This window comes from Rousettus aegyptiacus, unplaced genomic scaffold (genome assembly GCF_014176215.1).
Source record: "Rousettus aegyptiacus isolate mRouAeg1 unplaced genomic scaffold, mRouAeg1.p scaffold_m13_p_3, whole genome shotgun sequence".
NCBI classification, from domain to species: domain Eukaryota; kingdom Metazoa; phylum Chordata; class Mammalia; order Chiroptera; family Pteropodidae; genus Rousettus; species Rousettus aegyptiacus.
In genome coordinates, this window is record NW_023416306.1 from 163,676,338 (window position 1) to 163,697,810 (window position 21,473).

A 21,473-nucleotide genomic window follows, 5' to 3' on the forward strand; every position below is an offset into this window, starting at 1 on the left:
GCTTCATTTTGCTAATGCAACAAATAGAGCTGAAGTTGAAATATGAACTACAAACATCGAGCCATTTATAAATGCCCTGCTAATAACATTGTTAGCCATTGTTTGATAGGAAGCTTGCTATTAAAGCATCTTTCCTCGGAGTCAGAAAACACCGATTGTCGAATAATGCTTATTTTCTCTACTAGTATAATATTTTCAAGTGGAATATATTTTCAATAATATATGATGAGGATTGTAGAAGTTTTTATTTTCTTTTTAAAGGGATTTTGATAAATTGAATCTAACATTTATCTGAAAAAAATACATCAGAAGATTCAGAATATTTTTCAAAAAATAGTAATATCAAAACAAAAACAAAACGTAATGCCTCACTAATTTAAAAAGTGTGTTGATGACTCAAGAATCAATGAATGAGAATAGAATCCAGAACATATCTACATATATATGTGTATATTTCTCTATATATTGGATAAGAATTCAGCAAAGGTTAAAAGAGGGATTTCAAATTGGTGGGGATGAAACAGGTTGGTAGAAAAAGAAGCTGGGATTATTGGCTATCCACTTGAGAATGAGTGGAGTTTGATTTCACGGCAGAGCCTGCTATGTGTTCAACAAAACTTACTTCTCTCCCTTCGTGAGAATATAGCTAAACCCCGTTTTCCAGCCTCCCTTGCAGTCAGGCATGATTAGGAGTTCCGCCAATGGAATGATAATAATATAAGAATATAGAAACAAAGACTATCCACTGCTCCATCTAACTAAAAGCACTCGCATTTCAAAGGAGTGTACAGGACTTGACAGCCATCTGTGGGCTGTGCCATGGCCAAATCCTAAAAGATACTCTCATACTGTATTAGCAGAGACTCACCAGTAATCCAAGGGATTTACTCTATATAGCTTGGTATTAAGAATTTAAAAATTCTAGCAGGTCACATTCCCCCCCAACCCCCAACACACACACACTTTTTTCCATTAAATAAGGATGTGGGAATTACAAAAATTAAGGTTTTATTATTATTATTTTTTTACTGTTTACCCTATAGTTTTAAATAATCCATTTAGATACATAAGATTTTTATATCCCAGCCCATTTCTCACTGATGTGCATTGCTGAACCAATAGAAAAATCTGGCTTTAGTTCAGCATAATTATAATAAATTACTTATGTTTTCGCTTACAACATGCTCCCAGCATCTAAGACCTCTGTTTCTGTGGACATTGATAAACAACATGAAAAAATAAATATTTCATAATGAAACAATTCCCTTGGATTATCAGAATCCCTCTATTAATAAAAGCCCACCAATAATCACAAAGTCACAGCAAATGGAATGACCACCTGGGCTTTTAATATGAGAATTTCAGTTGAAAGAGATAGAGGTTCAGAGTGCCCATGGCAAGTGTTTAGAATATTATGAAATGCACAGAGAATGTGAACATGGCCAGAGTAATCAAGTCTTAGGGTCTCCCAAGAACAAGTTCAGAGGGGAGATTAGGACTGAAACCCGGAAGTGCTTCTTCATTCAACAGCTAGAAAACAAGACTTGTTTTCTATCTCTGAAATAATAATTCTCAAAGTTAGTATGGGGATGGGGAAGAACAGGGGCTGAGGTCTCACAATTGCATATGTCATCCCCCTGCCCCAACCCTGACAGGCCTCTCACCCGCTGCCCAGCACTGAGAATTATTCTCCAGTTGGGTACCCACTGACATGGCATCTGCCTTAATGGGTGGGTTGGGGGTTGGGGAGACGAATCTTCAGAGGTTTCAGGCTGAGAACAGAACCTGGCCACAAGGGGTTTCATTAACGTGTAAATCACTAAGGGACATAAGTGGTGTTAGGGGGCTCTTCCTAGCCTTGGGGAGAAACTGTGCTCTCCCATAAATGGCCACACAGATACCAATGCCAGGGATTCAAATTACTGGCCCCATGCAGTGTGACACTTTCTGCCGTTTATCTGGTCTCTGGTGCCTGCAGGCAGGGCCCCCGTCATTGATTATGGAGCAGCCACTATAAAAGGTCGGGACCATCATTAAAGACATGGAGTGTTGATCTGTGCCGGCTAAGTGAGTTAAAAGGTTCGTGCCCTTCTAGTAACAACTCAAAGAGGCTATTTCAGGATGTTTATTAAACAAATTAAGTATTTATATTATGTCCAAGCACAGAGGCACAGCCCCTGAGTACCTAAGCGTGAGAAGAGGAAACCAGGAGAATTAACGCTGGGATAACTCCGCTTTTTCACTTTTCTAGACGTGGGTGCTGAGAATCCCCGGAGGTGTGGGTTGAGCATGAGCTGGGCAGGCATCAAAGGCGTCCTGGTTACAGAAATTTTTTTAATGTAGCTGAGCTAAAGTAACCAGGAAGAGTTCATCCTGACCCCAGACGTTCTCCTTCTAGAGTGTACGTCTTGGTAAGCAGTGATAAAGATTGAAGAGACAATTTAGGAAATCTCCTTCAAAGCCTAAAAACTTTTTTTTTTAAAGGGGATATATTACTCCTACACTTTTCCCCACGATTTAAAATTTTAATGCAACAATAATAATGGAACTGATCCAAAAGAATATTTTCTTTAGCCTATGGTGTACGCTATGATAAAGGAACCCATACTTTCTGAAATACGACAGTCCATGGATATTGGGCCATCTGTGTTTTGAGTACTATCGTCCTCACTTGGCTGTAAACTCGTTGTGGGCAGAGACCACAATACACCTTGTTCTCTGTGCTTTTCTTAGCACTTGACACAGTGCCCGTCACACACTGGCCTTCAAGGAACATGTGCTGACTACGTGCACATGTGAAAAGGAAGTTTAGAGAAGGGAGAAAAGAAATATCGCTCGCCATCCCAGGACCTTAAACCAATTACTCTGAAAATCTTGGCACTTTTCCTTCTGATTAACATAAGAACATTTTGTGTCCTGTTATTTTAAAAATAATATAAACATTTCTCCACACTGTTACAGTCTTTATCATTTTCATTCTTTAACGGCGCTATATAATTTTATTAAATGGATTTATTTGTTGAACTTTTAAAATACCCCGGTTTCTTTTTTTTTTCTTTTTCTTTTTTTTTTTTTTTTGCTTTTACAAATATGTCAATGAACACATTCTTTAATAATGCTTTTTTTTCTTAGAAATAGGTTCTTGAGTTCATTTACTCATTCATCAGACACACTGTGAGCCCACGATGGGCCAGGTACATTAGGTTCTGAAGACATAGGGGTGAGCAGGAGAGAACAGAGCCCCTTGCAGCTTTTAGTCCAGCCAGGGAGAGAATTAAATAATTCTACAAGCCAAGCAAAATTATCAGTGTGCTAAGTGTACTGAAGGAGGGAAAGAAGGCGTTCTGAGGGCGGGGTAGAGGGACAAGCCATCCCCTTTGCCTTGCTCAGAGAAGCCATCCCTGAGGGAGCAGATGGGGCTGAGAACTGAAGGATAAGCAGGGAGTTCATTGGAAGATAGAGTCGGGGAAGAACTTTCCAGGCAGAGGGAACATCGTGTGCAAGAGGCTCATGGCAGGAGAGAGCAAGGTACAGTCAAGGAACCGAAAGAAGTCAGTGTGGGCAGAGTACGCAGTGAGGATGAGCACGGAGCAGAGTGAGGTTAGAGGGTAGACTGGAATGAAACTGCTCAGGACTTCGCAAGCCATTGAAGGATTCGGGCTGTAAACCAAAGAGTGACGGGGTTTTGGATATTTAAGCTGTACATGTCCCTGAGACAAAGAAAGTGGACATTTGGAAGTATTCATCTATCTAGCTACTCTCTTAACAAGTTACATGATATTTATATAAATTATTTTACCTTTAATGACCTCGAGTTTATCATATATAAAAAGAAAATATGTTTAAGGTTGGTCCCAGTTCTAAATCTCTGAGTTTATAAGCTTGGAAAGAAACAAATACACTTTTTACTTAAATTCCTGTCAGTACTTGGCAATCGTTAGGGGAAAAAGTGATATTAAAAATAGAAACAAACTCATAAGTATGGAGAACAAACTAATGGTTGCCCAGGGTAAGGGGAAGAAAAGAAGAAGGGACTTCAGAAGTACAAACTTTCCATTATAAAATAAGTCATGAGGATATAATATACTGCATAAGGAATCTAGTCAAAAATATCTTAATAACTGTACCATGACAGATGGTTACTACACATACTGTGATCAGTTCATAAGGTATACAAATGTTGAATTACTACATTGTACACTGGAAACTCACATAATATTGTACGTTGACTATAATCAAAACATACATTTAAAAATAAACAAAAAATTAAAAACAGTGGATCTGAACTAAAAGGGGAAAAGATTCCATTAAAAAAAAGCACGCAAAATATAAAATAATCTGGGAACACCTTAACAAGAAATGTATTGAATTTATGGAAAGAAAACTACAAAACTCCACTGAGACATACAAAAGGATATTTGAAAATGCAGAGGGATGTGCCACATGTGTATTCCTGGGAAGACTAAAACGTCGTAAAGATGCCAAATTCTTCCCAATTAATTTATAGGTTGAATGTGATTTTCATCAAAACCCTAAAGGGAGGTTTTTGGAACTCCACAAAAATGATTCCACCATTCATCTGGAAAAGAAACTGCCAAGAAGAGCGGAGAACAATTTGAAAACGAGAAATACCAGGTTTTAGAACATATTATAAGAACTGAAGGAGAAAAGTATTTCCTTGATGTAAGAATAAAGAGACCAATGAAATTAAGGGACAGCCTTCACGGGTCTCTAGCATGTAAAACAAAAGTTACTGTTCAAGGGATCATTTAACAAATGATAATGGTAAAGCTAGATAGCTTTTTGGAACAAAAATGTTTAGGTCATCACCCCATGCTATAATAAATGCAAAATAAATCCCAAATACATTAAAAGGGATAAATAGTCTTAAAATACAAACCACTGATTAAAACCAACCAAGAAAATGGAAATGAATATTAACTTGGTCTCTAGAAGAGCAAAACTTTCTTAGTATATAAAAACTGGAAGAAATTGTGATGTAAAAGATCACAGATTTGAATATATGAAAACCTAAAATTTTTGCACATTGAAAAAACATAAAAATAAAAAAACAATAAACTAGTAAAATCGTTACAATAAAAATAAAAAACAGTTACATATTCTCATATAGATGAGAAAATGGGCAAATAACATGAATAGATAACTTATAGAAGAGGGAATAGAAAGGGCTAATAAACATGAAAATGTTCAATATTCTTAGCAATCAGTGAAATAAAACAAAAAGTGAGACACTTTTCACCTATTAGACTAGCAAGTATTTGAAAAATAAGTTAACACGCAGTCACCGGCAAGATGTGGTAAAAGGGGCAGATATTTTGAGAGAGGGTATAATTTGTTAATTAGGTGATTAGATAAGAATCAGGACTCATAAAAATGATAAAACGAATTCATAATCTCTAACATGATATTCCCACACCTAGGAACCTCTTCTAAGGAAATAATTTCAAGGTATAGACAAATATATTGATCGTAGGGTTATTTTTAAAGTGAACATAGCAAAATAATTGGAAAGCATGGGCTGTAAAACTCATTTATTTTAACGACAAAAATATGGAGGAAACAGAAAAAAATAAATGCCAAAATAGTAACGTCGATTATCTTTGATAGGAATATGGTCGGTTTTCATTTCCTTTCTCTTACCTATCTCTATTTCCAAAATATTCTATGAAGAGCATTTGTCACTTTTGTAATCCGATCTCCCCAACCCCGCACACATGCGCACCGGTGTGGGCACACGGAGCAAAACACACAAACACCTTGTCTCTATTCTGCCAGCTTCCCCTAGCATGCAGTGGACAGCTGAGGGGGAAAATTCACATTCGATAAAATCCTCTTGACAGTGACGGTCAACAAAGGAAAAAACGTTTAGCATTTAGAAGGCTTTCATAATATGAGTTCATTAGAAAGGAATGAAAGGAAAGATGTCGTGGATAGAACTTTTCAAGAGACCACTGTGCTCAACTCTGTAGAGAGGAGTGGGTGCTCTGTTTGGGCGCCTGCTCGGTAGCAGCACCTTCATTTTGTGACTGCGTGGTTTATGTGGCCCACTTGACACTCTAGTAAGAATTATATCTCTGTACGAAAGTTTTACTGAAGACACCTCCTGAGTTGGGATAAGGGTAGAGGGAAAGAAAACAAAACATTTTTCTTCGTTTGAATCAAAACCACAATGATAAAACCACCCTTAACTTGGAGCTTGGTGTGACCACCTCTGGAGCACTGTAGAGAACAAACACTCCGAGATGGGAACTTGCCACGTCTTTTCTTCGCCGTTGCTTCTCTGTCTCCCAACCCACGACCACCCTCTCCACAGTCAAGTGACCTGCTGTGCTTCAGACCTGTCCCCTGTCAATCCCACACGTTCTGGTGCACCGGGGGAAAGGCCACTTTTAAACTCCCAAATTCTGACCCTCTCCCAGCATGATAGCCCTAGTCACTTTTTTTTCCTTTAATGACTTTAGAAATCACCCAGCCTGCTCTTCTCATTTTACAGATGAGGAAACTGAGGCTCAGATATAACTTTCCTGATGTTACGATTGGCAACAAAACCAGAACAGAAAACCAGGTCTCTTGATTCATAGCCCGATGCCCAGTTAATAATCCTGGGCTTTCTGAGATCGTGGGAATCTTTGTCAAAAATCCACATTATATGGAAAGAAAAGCCAAAGTTTCAGGACACAGCCAGCTCAGAGCTACGTAGATACTTTAAAGAACAAAACTCATTTCCAACTCCGCCATCATTTCCACTTGATGTGGGAAAAGGGGTAAATTCTGGGACTAGGATCAGTCTCAGTCCAAAGCTTTTCACAGCCACGAAGAATCACGGGCTGAATAACACTGGGACCTGAAATGCTCTAAACACATCATATCGGTTTCTCTCTCAGAGCTCCATGGAATAACAGAGAACATTCCAATAAATTGGGGGTAAGGAGAATGACAAAAACATTTCAATATATTGGTACTTCAAAATTATATAGTAAGTATATATTTGAAAATTTTCCATTAAAGTTCTTAATTATGTTTTTTCTCCCATAGAGGCTGGGTTGTGATTTTAAGAAAAGAGCCCTTAGCAAAATTTGAGTTTAATGAAAGCGCTGGTATCAGTATTAGAGAAATTTCATTACCAAATCCTTTTTAATTAATACTACTTAGCTATAAACTTGAGTTTGCACAATGGCGAGGAAAGAAACTGTTAAAGGAGAAAAGTGTTCCTGGAACATCCAGAGGATTAGAATTTTGACTGACTTGATAGAGCACCTAACTGGAAAAATAAAAAACGAGTATCGCGGGGCAAGTCAAATGAGCAGATTAGAGACAGCGCCGAGATAAGAGAACATGGAGACTGCAGCGGCCTTGGCAGCAGGACAAATGAGGGCTAGTCTCCTCGAAAAGAAAACCTTGGAAAATTCAGAGCGAAAGACAAAAAATTGGTGAATCAAAATGGAAAGTAATCCAAAAAAAAAAAGAGAGAGAACATATTCCTTTTATAATATAGTTAATTCACCCTTAGCATACTTTGTAGGCACTTATATATTATGCTTAAATAGAAGACTTAAAAGGAAATTTTATAAAGTATAACACACTTTCTTCATTTTTAATTTCTGAAAACTGAACAAAACAAACTTTCAAATAAAAGCCAATGTTGTTTTCAGTGGATATACAGACGCCAGTGGCACATTTCCTAAAAGCAAAGTCAAACAAATCTACTCTTTATCGTATGTGCTTTTTAAAAAAATTATTAGGAGGTCTTGCCATGGTGATAAGGTAGGAAAAAAAAAAGTAAGAAAAATTAATAGGAAAGGAGCATCACTAACTGTTGAAGTCATGATTATATAACCCAGGAAACTGAGCAGAATCTACTAAGAATTTTAGAAATAAAATACTTCAAGAATACTTATTATATAAAACATAGTCCAACATAAAAGCATTTTAAATAATTAACAACTATTAAAATTTTTATTTTTAAAATAGATTTTTAACAATGACAAAATATCTATACTTAATACACATTTACTGAGTATCTATTTGGTAACAAAACTAAGATGGGATATATCAGCCTAGTATAAATAAAACTGCAAATATTTTATAGAAGAAAAAAAATACTGCAAGCATGCAATATTTCAAGTTCATTTACATATTTAGTACATTTTCAAATTATAACAGGATAATTTATTACAGAAAAAAATTATAAAAATTGTATCAAAGATTAATTTAGACAATAAAGGGGGGATTGCTTTAGGAAATATCAGATTTTACCATAAAGCAACCCACATCGAAAGCATGTTGCGGACTTCGGAAATCCATGAATCAAAGTAAAGAGTTTGGAAACAGGATATCAGTTACATGAGAGCTGAATATATGGCAATCTGAGAGCATTAGAAAGCAGAACTGCTGAGGCTACTAGTTAATGATATTAAGAAATATAAACTTAGACCCTTACTTTATACTACAAACCATAAGAAAATTATAGTAAAGAAAAATTCCCCAAATTTAGAGGAAAAGAAAATAATACATTTATCTGAAGTAGGCATTTAGATTTACTATTTTAAAAACAGGAGAAATTACAAATATGTGGTGGTTGGAAGGGGTCATAAAATTAACATTAAAGGTAAATATTGACATGTAAATTTTGACACTTAATTTAAATTACATAACAAGTTCTTACAAATATATAAGAAAACTCAAAATTTCCAATGATAAATGGTCAAAAGTTACAAAAGGAAAAATATTTAAATACAGCAAATTTAAGTTCATGTTCAACTTGCCAGACGAGTGGCATGAAATAAAATTGTAATGTAACATTTTACACTCAAAAGACAAGTGACAAATGCCAGAGTTGGCAAGTCTCCAGGGAATATACTATTACTCAATAACAGTGTTTCGAACTCTTCAGAAGGCAGCCTGACAGGAGGTAATTTGAACCACACACACACAAGGTGATAATTTTGACCCTTTAATCCTATTTCTGCAAATACATCCAAAGAAAACGCATTTAAAACACTTTTGTTCTTCAAAAGACACTATTAAGAGAGTGAAAAGACAAGCCACAGAGAAGGAAATCTTCGCAAAGCATATATACCTGATAAAGCAGTACATACATAATTCTCAAAACTCAGTAATAAGAAAGCAAGCAATATAATAAAAATGGGCAAAATACTTGAACAGCCACTTCACTAAAGAAAATATACGGAAAGAAAATAAGCACGTGGGAAGATTTTCAACAGCATTAGTCACTGGGAAAACATGACTGGAAACCACAATGAGATACCCACTGCGTACCTGTAAGAATGGCTAAATTTGCCAAGACTAAGTGTTGGTGAAGATGCATGGCAACTGAAATTCTCGTTCGCTGCTGGCAGCTTCTTAAAAAGTTAAACGTACACCTATCCTATAATCCAGCCATTCTCCTCTTTGCCAAAAGGAGAATAAAAGCACACATCTATTCAAAGACTTGGACCTGAATGTTCATGGCAGCTTTCCTTGCAACAGCCACCCCCTCCCCCCAAAAAACAGCACAAATGTCCATTAGCATGTGAATGGATAAACTGTGGTGCATCGTTACTGTGGAATACTACTCAGCAATTAAAAAGGAACAAACTACTGATACACATTATAACATAAATCTCAAAATAATTATGCTGAGTCATAGAAGCCAGATAAAAATGAATACCTTTTGTGTGATTCCACTTATATAATATTCCAGAATATGGGAACTAATCTGTTGCAATGGAAAGCAGTTTGGGGTTGCCTGTCAAGGGGGAGCAGAGAGGTGGGAAGGGGCAGCTAGAGGGAGTGATGGCAAAGGGAAACAGGGAAACTTTTGATGGTGATGGCTATCTTTGCTGCTTGACTGGGCATAAATGTCAAAACTTACTGAATTGTACACTTTATGTGCAGTTTATTGTATGCCAATTATATTGCAATTAAAGATGTTAAAAAAATGCTTTTGGTAGAAAATCATTTATGCCATCGTCTTTTATAACGGCAAAAACCCAGTAGGAAATCCTAATGTCCACGAAAAGGAATATAGTTCAGTAACTCTAGCTGGACTGATCAGAATGAAAAACCCCACAAATTATCTATATCAGGATTGACAATGAGGCATAATTTGTGCTAATTTTAAACTTAAACACAATGGACAAGTTTTTCTTATGTTTAACATTTCTTGAAAAAACAAGAGAAGAAAGTGTAATCTGAAGTAAACATGGAAAAATGTCAAAATCTGTTAATTTTGGTTGGCAGGTTTCTGGGTTGATTGTGGTATTTTCTGCATGCTTGAAATGCTTCAAAACTAAAATGTTAATTAACTGAAGGAAAATGATTTCCAAAACTCATTCAACCAACAAGTATTTATTGATCATCCATTATGTGATAGGTATTAGAGCAAGGTCCTGGGAAGCCGGTAGCCAATAAGACTCTGCCCGAATGGAGTGCAGTTTCATGGGAAAGACAAATAAGGAAATAAACAAGATGCATATAGATTGTGGTAAGTGCTATGAAAGAAATGAATCCAGGAAGACGAATTTGCTAGCAGAAATGGTGGAAGGTTTGCTCTATATTGGGAAGCTTGGAAAATTAGGGAAGGTGAGATCTGAATGATGAGAAGCAGTCAGACATGCAGAGAGCCAGAGAGCTTAAAAATACACGGCAGCGAAATGAATTCCAACCAGAAAGAACTATAAATCCGGGAGGCTCCACAGCCAGAAAGAGCTAGAAAGGCTGGAACACTGAGAGGACGAAGGAGGGTTGAGATGGGTTTGAAGAGGTTAGATTTTATTTTAAAAGCAAGAGGCTGTCGCTGGAGGTTCTAAGCAGAGGAGCTGATTTGGGGGTACTTTGGCCACTGTATAAAAAAGTGGGTTGTGAGGAGGGAGGCCTGGAAGCTGGGAGGTTAGTGCGAACTTCGGGGGACAGAGGAGGGTGGCTTAAGGCAGGATGGCAGCAGTGGAGAAGGAAATACGGAATCCCTTCAGATTTTCCACATGACTCACTAGAACTGAGTGTTTAAAGACTACAGCCTGTCATTCTTCTCCGTGAAGACGCCGTCCGGGCAGAAATGGCATCGCACGCTGCACTCTCCGTCTCTGTCATTGTTACTATGTTGGCTGAGTGCAGCAGCCTCAGGTGACCTGCTGCGGAAGGCACTCGGCACCACCGACCTCAGGCGACAGTCCGGGTGGTGTCACGGCATGACCTGATTCTAACCTTGCACTTCGCACTGGGAGGCTGCATTCAGGGCCTGAGGCATGAGTGACCATTCCCAGACCACCTGGGACCACATGTGGTACCAAGTCCCGGTGACGGTACCAAGTTGGTATCACTCGGGATCCAGTTGGGAAATCAGAAACATAAGTTACTTTAAACCAGGTAGGTAATCTAACATAAGAAATGAGTTAGACGTGCACTGGAGGGCTGAAGACAACACGACAGCTTAAAAAAAAAGATTGTGAAAAGATGGGGGTGACTACGGACACACGAAGCCTCTGCCATCGTCAGGGCTGAAGAATCAAAGGGGAGAGGCCGAGGTTTTTAGGACCCGGGAGGCAGGTGGGGGCCCTGGGGGACTGAGCCCAGACCTCCGGGGGACGGCGCTGGAGGCGGTGCCATCTCTGAGAGGCCAGGGTGGGGACCAGCGGGGGACTAGCACCGATCACAGGTCACTGGGGTGGCCCTCACGGGAACCGAGACAGGAAGGAGCCATCGCCTCTCCCTCCTCCAGCCTCTGGCACGCCCTCTGCACCCCGGGAGGAAGGACTCGAAGGGGGGTAGCTGGGGAACCAACAGCGATGGATGTCAGTGTCAAGGCCTCGTCCTGGCCTCGCCCCGCAGGGCGGGTTGGGCGCCGAGAGACCGCAGCGAACCAGCCAACACGCGCTGCCTGTCCACGACCACGTCTTGTGAAACAACTGTATTCATTCTCGACAGGCACCTATGTCATATCGATGTTTTCATGACCACCAGGGCCGCTTCTGAGACGTTAACTCTGTTTTCCACTCTATCTTCGTTATCTATTAAAAGCTGTCTGGAGTAGAGGGCTTTGGAATTCCATGCCTGGTACTGACACGAGAAATTTTTACCTAAGCCACTCAGTAGCTATTTGTATGACGCTATAAAAGATGTGTTTTGGATTTTTTTTCCCCCTTTAACCTGAAAGATTTATATTTGAGATCTCCAATACGTTACTGTTTACTGTATTGCTTTTTAAATGATTTTTAAAGGCTTGTTTACAATGATAGCCAGTATTTGCAATTATGAGTTTATAACACTAGGCATAAAAACTAGATCTGTTTTAACCTTCTTGCCTCATTTATTTGCCAATTTCATCTGGTGACCTCTGTAAGCATCAAAACCTCACGCTGATTGAGGCTGTTTCAGGCTCAACTACTATTTTCTCATTTAAAATTATTTGAGAGCATGTCCTGTAGTCTGAGAGACTCTGTAAGAGAACTGATTCTTTCTGGAAGGGTATGTTTTGAAGAAAAGTCTAATTTTATATTCAGTCCCATAAGGCAGTGCTGCTTAAATTCTCTGTGGCAAAGGATGCTTAAAAAATTTTTCCAGTCTGTTGCAAACTGATACTTGTAAAAATTAATAAAAAAGGAATTACTAGAAAAACAAAATGAAAAAAAAGACACAAGATAAAAGCTGTAATTTTGTATTATGAGTTCAACAAACAGGAAATCATATTGTAATAACTATTACCAGGGTAAACATAAAATGGGGGAAAAAAGTATGAAATTGTACATGTTATGTATTCATTGAAAGTATGCACACAGGCATCTAATACATAGGCTCATTATTACACGTGTAACTTTTTTTTCGTTTTGAGGGAAAAAATGAATCCACATATTAAATGTCTATGGATACACAGTGTATATAAATATTTAAAGTTTTTAATGTGACAAAATGACTTGATTCTTGTTTGATAATTTATCTAATCTGGGCGGGATTGTCAATGAGGCTGCTTGTAGAGGATAATGTATCTAAACTGTTTCTGTGTTTTATTTAAATAATATTGATAATAGGAAAAAAAAACTAGTCTCACAGAATGGAATGGAAGAAGAGATTTTAGAGCAATTTCAGTAACCTCGGTTTATTCATTTTTAAATTTTATCTAAAATGGAGAAAGTGCTACTATGTTTTCAGAATCCTTTAAACCCTTTAATAGAAGTCAGTTCCAGTAATATATCCTATAAGTTACAGTTAAATTTAAATTATCTTTTGATGAAAGACATGGATTCTGGATCTATGTAGTTTTAAGGCATAGATCTTCTTTTGATGGAAAATAAAATTCAAAATGCTTTATCAAACTTCAAGGTGTTTTGTGATAGCTTTTCACAGATGTGCAGTATCAAGATCATCACCTATGTCATTGATAATTGTTAAATTATGGAACACATGTCATAATAATCTGTAGAAACGATCCTTCTGAGTTTATAACTTTCATTTTTGCCCTTTGATCTTATCTGCCATTGAAAAACCGTGTTGCATTTCTCCCTCGTATTGAAAGTATTGAGATCATTAAAAGTACTGAAGATCTCAGATACACAAGCAACCCTGTTTGTCCAACTCCTTAAACAAACCATCTTCTGGTTTTGCAGGAATGGCGCATTGTTCCGTAGATGAAATGTTCTCGAATGTTTGTCTACTCAGCTATCGTCGCACCTCGGCACACAGGGACAGCTGTTTACGATCCACTTCCACAGTACCATGTAACACAAGAGAATAATCTAGACTTTGACACCAGCTTTTATCTAATTCATGATTTTTAGTATGACACTAAACTGTTTAGTTCCACCAGCATTCTTCCTAGCAGGACCTTCTCATGAGAGAATCAGCACAGTGATTTAGATCCTGGTGCGAGGCGCCTAATCAGGGTTTTAAACTCTGGGATGATTTCTGCACCACTGGAACGTGCTCCTCCACCAGATGTAACCCCCAAACCACATCTGTTGACAATGGAACCCTTCAGAGTTTCATACAGTTCAGACTTAGTTATGACTGTCAACAACAAAGTTGAAAAAAGGAATTCCTCCATATCAGCAACACGGTCAAATGCAGATAAACAGGAATATGAGTGATGTTATCAAACTGCAATGAAAAAAGTACAGTGCTAGCTTTAATTGTTCTGTGAGTTCGTCTCCCATATTGTTAGCTGGTTCCCCAACAGGTTGAGCTATGGGGCCCCTGGAAATAGTACTGAGCTGCCTTCTTTGCTGTGGATTCACCCATCATTTCCCAGCAAACGCCTCTGATAGTCTTTTGCCAAGGTCCTGGCACAGGAATGTGGATTTTGGGCTCAGCAAACTGAAAGGCTACTTATTAAGAAGTTTGTAAAGCCTTAATGTTTCTTCATGTGAAATACTGAGCATCTGTTTCAATCGGCTTTTTAAAATCCAGTATTGTTTCTTTGAAAACATTCTTGTGAGTTTACGCTTAATTTTTACAAGTGAATGCCCCATCGTTACGATGGTTCCATTGCTTCATAACCGGTATATCTTTACAAATAACTAAACACTATTTTTAGGGTGTCAACATCAATGACGGCTATAAACTGAACTCAGTACGTGAGGGATCATCTCGCGGAAAACCAGTATGAACTCTTGGGTCTTTGTTCCTTTGGACTCACTTCTACCTTCACCATTTGGTTTATCTTCTTGCCATATTTAGAAGAGAAAACCATTTTTTCCACCAAAACGATAAAAATGACAAAAAAAAAAAAACTCCTGTGGGGCGTCTTTTACCTTCAGTAAATTTATGAGGGTGAGAATAACTAAGTAAATTTACTTCTCTAATGAACTAATAATGTTAAATAAAATGAAATATTTTGATTACTAGTGAAAATTCGTAAATATAAGTTATAAAAATAAGTGCTTACGTTTTTATAGATTCTTCTACACTTTGAGTATAGTCGACAAACCAATCATAAAATATCCCATATTGTATATGGTCCTACTGCATGTGATTATTTATTACACAACGTGTACCACATCTGACTCACCATTTGAGCTGGCCGGTACAAAAGCGTCTATACCTTCTTCAGTGGGATGAGTTCACCATTGTGAACTTCGCCACCAGGACGATTTCAAGCTGCTATCAAAGCTTCTAATGCTCACTCTCAATTTCTATACCTAACTTGTCATGGACCAGTAATGAACAGGTCATGGAGACCACACTTTGTGTAGCAGTGTCATAAGCTATCACGAACATAGCACGAACATAGAACCAATGGTATCTGCTCATGAACTGCATTAGGGATGTGGGATAAGAGGGGGTGAGTAAAGGAAAGGCAGGATTCGAGGAAGACCTTTGGGCAATTTTTAGCCTGAGTCACGGGGTGGGTGGTGATGCCACTTACTGAAATAGTTGTGAAAAATATGTTTGGATATGTTAAGTTTGGGATGCTATGAGTCACTCAAGTAGAGATAATAAGTATGGTAGAGTCTGGAACTTAGGGATAGATCTTGTCTGAAAGTGTAACTTTGGAAATCTCCAGCGTTCAAATGTTATAACTTTGCGTGAGCTCATCTAGGGAGAACGTGTGAATAAAGAAAAAAGCCAGGAGCAAAGCCAGAGCCTTCTCACCTGCAGAGGTGGGCAGAGAGAGGAAGGAGAGAGCAAATGAAGAAAAGGCTTTGGGTAGGCGATTCCGGTGTGCATCACTGATGCTGAGCCTCGGATTATTGTAAATGTCCCACACTAAGCTACTGCACGCAGCTCTTCACCTTTGATTCCCCAGAAACCCTTCCACAGCGTGCTGCATACAGAAGTGCTTAATACATATGCACTGGATGAATGAAGGAAAGACATAATAGCTATGAATATTACTGTACCTGTTACTGTGGTAATGACATTTTGTGGCACTTTAATTTTATAAAATACCTTATGATTATCTGTATGAATAACTCACTCCTTCCAAAAGAATAGTGGCACCTTCAGTGAATAGAGTTCTTAAATGTTTTTGCACCATAGACCTCGTGGCAGTTTGAGAAAGACTCTGATGTTAAATGCATCAAGTAAAACCAACCGTATTGAAATAAGTATCAGAGTAGTTGAAAAAATAAATTAGCAATAATGTACTATAGGTGCTTCTTTATTCACACGTTGAATAACGAGCTCCAGTGGCACATAGCCGGTGGAGGGGGATGGAAAGGGAAGAGTCACATGAGGAAGGGTCCCTGTAATTTCAAAGCAGTGAGGAGGGCGCACAGGAATTCGGGACATCTCCATTTGCATTACGATACAAACACCTGTGATTTCCATTGGTAACAAAATCACAGACATTGCTGAAATGACTGTGCTCTGTTGCCAACACTTCTAGTTTATAAAGATGCTAAATGCCCATTAGCGGTCTACGCTCTCGCGCGCAGACTCCCACAGACTCCCGAGGAAGAACCCCTGAATTAAGAGGCCCCTTTCACTTGTGCGTTCGCCCCACGTCCAGGTTAAGTTCTCTTCTAACGATGAATCTTTTTTAAAAAGAAAAATCACATATGCCGCATAGCACAACCTTTTTGGAAAGCAACTTGGCAATATCTATTAAATTTAAATTATGCATGCCCTCTAATAATTCACCTTGAAAATATAGCTGTACGTGTGAACAACTAAGTATGTACATGGATGGTCACTGCGGACACGTTTATAACATTTGCTCATTAAACAAGTAGCTATCATGAGCCTACTGTGTGGCAGGCACACTTCCAGGTGCTGCGGATTCAGCGGAAAACCAAACAGACAACCTTCCTGCCCTCATCGAGTTATCTTCTAGGGGTGGAGACAGATAACAAACTAAATAAAAAGTAACCCTTTTTGAGAAGGACACAATTGAACACACACTAGAAAGGGTCAGGAAGCGAGCCTTGTGCAGATCTGGGGGGCAAGCCCTGCGGACGGAAGGCGAAGGGTGTGCAAAGGCCCCGAGGCAGGAGCACACCCAGCGTGTTCGAGGAACACGAGGAGGCGAGTGTGGCTGGAGCAGCAGGAGCAGGCAGGAGAGCTACAGACGAATATGGGGGCGGTAGGGGGGAAGGCTGGTGGGGTGCAGATCACTTAAGGCCACTCTAAGCACCTTGGCTTTTGTGCGGGTGAGATAAGAAGCTACTGGAGGGTGGCAGCGGAGGAGTGGCCTGGCCTGATGCACATTTGGACGGAATCCCGTGGGTTGGGGATGAACTGCTGAGCAACGGCGGAAGGCGTGGAGCCGGGATGAGCGACGGTGGCTTGAGCTGGGGTGCAGTAGTGGAGGCGCTGAGAGGGGCTAGCGCAGGAGCAAAAGGAATCGCAAGGAGCTGGGGGTGCCTGCAAGGGTTTGGCTCAAGCGACACAACGGACGGAGTTACCACTAATGAAGATGAGAACACTGTAAGGCGAGCAGGTTTAGGGAACAAGATCAGGAGCTTGGTTTTCGAACGTGGAGATGCCTATCACACGGCCATGTAGGGAGCTGGGTAAGAGCAGAAAAATGGCAATTTAAATGTCACTAATAGGGGCTGGTTAAAAAAAATTATTTTACATTGATAAACTGCTGAAAGGATAGCAGTTTCAAAAACTGTGATACAATTATTCTACTAGGAAACATTGTCTACAATATATGAAAAGGCAAGCTACAGAATGATACGGTAGCATTTGAATACTATTATATTTATATGTAATCTATGTATGTAAGTATGTGCGTGTCTATGTCAGCTTACATGCTCAGAAAAAACCTGGAATGTATACACACCCAACAGTTAATAGTATTTATCTGGGGAATGGGATGGGCAGAGAGGAGAATGAAAGGAATGCATTTTACTTTATTCACTTCTATATAGTTAAAAGGTTTAAATAAAGAACATGCATTATACACATGCATATAAAATGAAACAACTAACAAAGATTGATGAATCTTAAAAAGTTTTAAATGATGCTTGGATAAGACGTAAGCAAACACTTTCAAACGAGCACATTTTGTTAAAGTCAGTCTTTGAAATGAGGGAAAAACTTTTCAACTGCAGCTTCTGTCTCAGGCAGCGAGCAGCCGGAGACACGGGGTGCTTGGCGGACGGAAGAAGAGTGGAGGAGGAAGTAAGGCAGGGGATGGGCAGCATTCGGAAACCTCACCCCCCAGCGAGGGGCAGTACTGAATCTCTACACACGTTTTTGTTTGGCTAGCATAGTGTTTTTTTTTATTATTATTATTTTGCCACAGGCGTCACCACTCCCCATGACCTCACACCCAGCTTAAGTCATGCATTTATGTTATGGCAGGCCATGATGATACACCCCTGAAGGAGCATGCATGAGTTCTCACCCTGGGCTGGGCACTGTATTCAGATCTGCCTTGTGCTGTCTTGGGCACCTAGGTAACATCTTAAGATTAAGAGCATGAATAATTTTCCCATGAAATCTACACATCTCACCTGGCTCCCTTCCAGCCATATTCATTTTCTTGGACATGTCAACAAAAGCTAAAGTAGTTATAATATCACTTTTTTAGTTCATACTTACATTGTAAAAACGTGAGCTATAAAAATCATCAGGCAATGGAACCTTGACTTCTGATTTAATTTTAAAAATTCCTTCTCTTCCTGGACTGATAAAAAGTTTTCCCTCTGCTTAAGTACAGAGTAGCGCGCACGTGCACGCGCACACGCACACACATGCACCCACATGACCTAGATCACTATTAAAGTGACTGTGGCAGAGACAGATGGTATCATAACAATATGACACACGTGACTATGCAAAGTGGGTCCTGATGACTAACACAGTCTGAAGGTGGGGAGGCAGGTGAAGGCCAAATGAAGTAAAAAATAAACTCGGCATCTTGTTTGCCAAGCATCTTCCCACACATTAAATACTATCTATCCTAAGATGACTCTAAGTGGCTATTAATATAATTACTTGTTGAATGAATGATGAATGAACAAATGAATGCTCTACATGTGGTATCCCTTTATCTCAACACAAAGAGAGCACTGAACGGTTCTCTGCAGAATTCTCTTTGCGAAGTGGGGTGTTTCAAGATCTCATTATGGCCCCCAAGGCTGGTGTTGGGCCCTCAAGTTCTGAGTGTGGAATATGCAGCTAAGAGAAACTTTACCACAAGATACGGAAGGGAAAAGACCATAATGTTTAATCATTTCTCTCTGGGGGAAAAAAAGAAAAGAAAAACCTTCGAAAATGTTCTATTTCCAATAATCAGGAGACATACATTGCCTGTTAAGATTTGTTTCTCAGAAAAGCAGAAATCATTTACTCTAGGAGAACACAACGTGGCTTAATAATTTTTTTTTCTAGATTCTCTGCCAAGAACTACAGAGCAAAATGAAATGACAGTGTGGGGAGACAGCTGCTAAGCAATCTCTTTGTTGTAGTTCTAATAAGATAGCTGCATCATTTCTGTTGCTAACGTATAGCCATATTAGTTCTGAAATAAGCTATTATGTTCTTTTTTCCTTCAGCGGGCTCCAGTTGCAATAAGTAATACATCATTTATAATGGGAAATGTGTATCACTCCAAAAAAAAGTTGGTTTCCTCTGGCTCAAACTTTTAAAGACTTTCGAGTATATTGCTGAATTTGAAACCAGCGGCTCGATTTGCATACATCATTTGATATTGCCTGAGCACCTTCTAGAGGCCAGGCGCCGAGAGTAGAAAAAGAAGAGAAGCAGCTGAGGGCAGAACCCCGAAGAGGACATTCGTGGGAAGGAGGCCTGGAAAGCTGGCCAGGAAGGCGGGAGGAGCTCAGGTGTCAAGGGCAAAGGGCGCGTTCGGAAGGCGTGCTCACCAGTGTCAGACACTCTAAAGAAGGACCAAAGGACCCGTTGGCTTTAGCAACAGAGAGGGCACTGGCGAGCCTGGTCAGAGTAGTTTCGGTGGAGTCGCTGGGCCAGAAGTAAGATCACAGTGGACTGCAAGGGCTTTGGCATGAGAAGTAGAGGAGAGACGGCGGCTTGAACACAGACCCGTGGTAGAGAAGGTAGGTGACACCGTCGGGTCCAGAGGAAGCAGATGGGGACAGAACCCAGAGCCAGTCTTCAGGTCGAAGGACTGGCTGAGACTGGGGGGGTGGGGCAGAGAAGCAGCACCTCGACACTGTGACAGGAGGGAAGGAAGCACAGTGGCAGGTCAATGGTCCCGGGTAAAGAAGAGTTATCCAGTATCCTCCTCATCCTCCCCACCATCGCCGACAGTGTACGGTAAAGTTGTGTGGGGGAGAGGGAAGTAAAAGGTATTGTCGCTTCGACGACTTCTATTTTCCTAGAGAAGCAGGAGGCAAGGCCATCTGCTGAGATGACGAGCCAGGAAAGATGGCGGGGCAGGAGCCTGAGACAAGTGGCGACGGTTGAAACGGCTTTTGTGGCAACCAGGAAAAGCTGCCTAGGAGAACATGGAAGGACCACTGGGGGCACAGAGGCCCAGCTGGGAGGGACATGTGTTTACCTCTTATACTATGTATACTGCCGGCACCCAACAACCTGAGTGTAAAGCAGGAAGATGGAGAGTCGGGTTGACCCAGGGTTGAGGTTTTGCTAGGTAAGAGTGACAAAGAACAAGGGGGCCTGGAGGCTTAGGGCAGTGCTGAGAGTACGATGGACCACAGGCTCCAGGCCAAACAGGGAAAGAAGGGAGTCTCACACCAGGTTCATGGTCTGAGAAAAACAGAGAGGGTAGAGAACTAGAGGTCTTGATGAAGATCAGGTACGATGGGAGCAGCACCAGACCCAGGCCAGAGGGGACCCGGCCTTGGGGCTGAGTTTCACAGGGCTCTGCTCTAGCCCTTCTCTAGCTGCACCCCTCTCCACGGAATAAGGAGTTGCAGGACCAAGGGGATGTGCCCACCCCCAGCCTATACTCACACCACCTTCTAGACCACAGTCCAGGTACCTGGACCCTAGAACTCCCTGCCCAAGCATCTCTAAGCCACTGCCACTGCCTCCTCCCGAGGCTCCGCCCAAAGGCTGGCTGTTTGTAGATGTGGATTAAACTCAGATGTGAGGGCCGTGTCCACACAACTGCATGTGGACACAAAGCTCCTCGCCACATGGCACAGAACCAGAAACCAGAGGCCAGCACTCCCCCAGGTCCTGGGTGTCCCATATAGACCTCCTGGACACTGATGACTTCTAGATCAAGACTGCATTCTACTCTGTTCTTAAGGCATATTCATCGAGGCAGGAAGGTAAAGCATTTTATTTAATAGTTTACCTTGACTTATAATTTTTGTATATAGACATATAGTTTATGGGCTCCATTTATATTCTTGCCCCAGGCCGTGCAAATGTTAGGGGTGTGCCTGGAGAGGGAGTCAACTGGGTAGTTGGAGGAGGGATTGGTATTAGACTCCGAGTCAATGTGGCACAGTAAACACTTGCTGAAAATTCCCAGTCCGCTGCAACATATAGAAATAATATGCTCAATTAAAAGAAAAAAAAATCCACATAAGCTTGTTCTATTTATTCTCTATTTG

General features: G+C 40.2%; 1 protein-coding gene across 4 annotated transcripts in view; it reads right to left on the reverse strand.

Moving 5' to 3' along the window:
• Positions 1–21,473, reverse strand: part of EFCAB11 (EF-hand calcium binding domain 11) — a 302,187-nt gene that overhangs the window by 193,743 nt on the left and 86,971 nt on the right. The window contains exon 6 of one of the 4 annotated variants that reach the window (XM_036238448.1): positions 368–2,316. The exons of the other annotated variants lie outside the window; for them this stretch is intronic. Coding sequence (XP_036094341.1) covers positions 2,151–2,316 — 166 coding nt within the window. The 3' untranslated portion in view covers positions 368–2,150. Of the gene's footprint in view, positions 1–367; positions 2,317–21,473 lie in introns of those variants that run through there. 4 annotated transcript variants of the gene reach the window in all.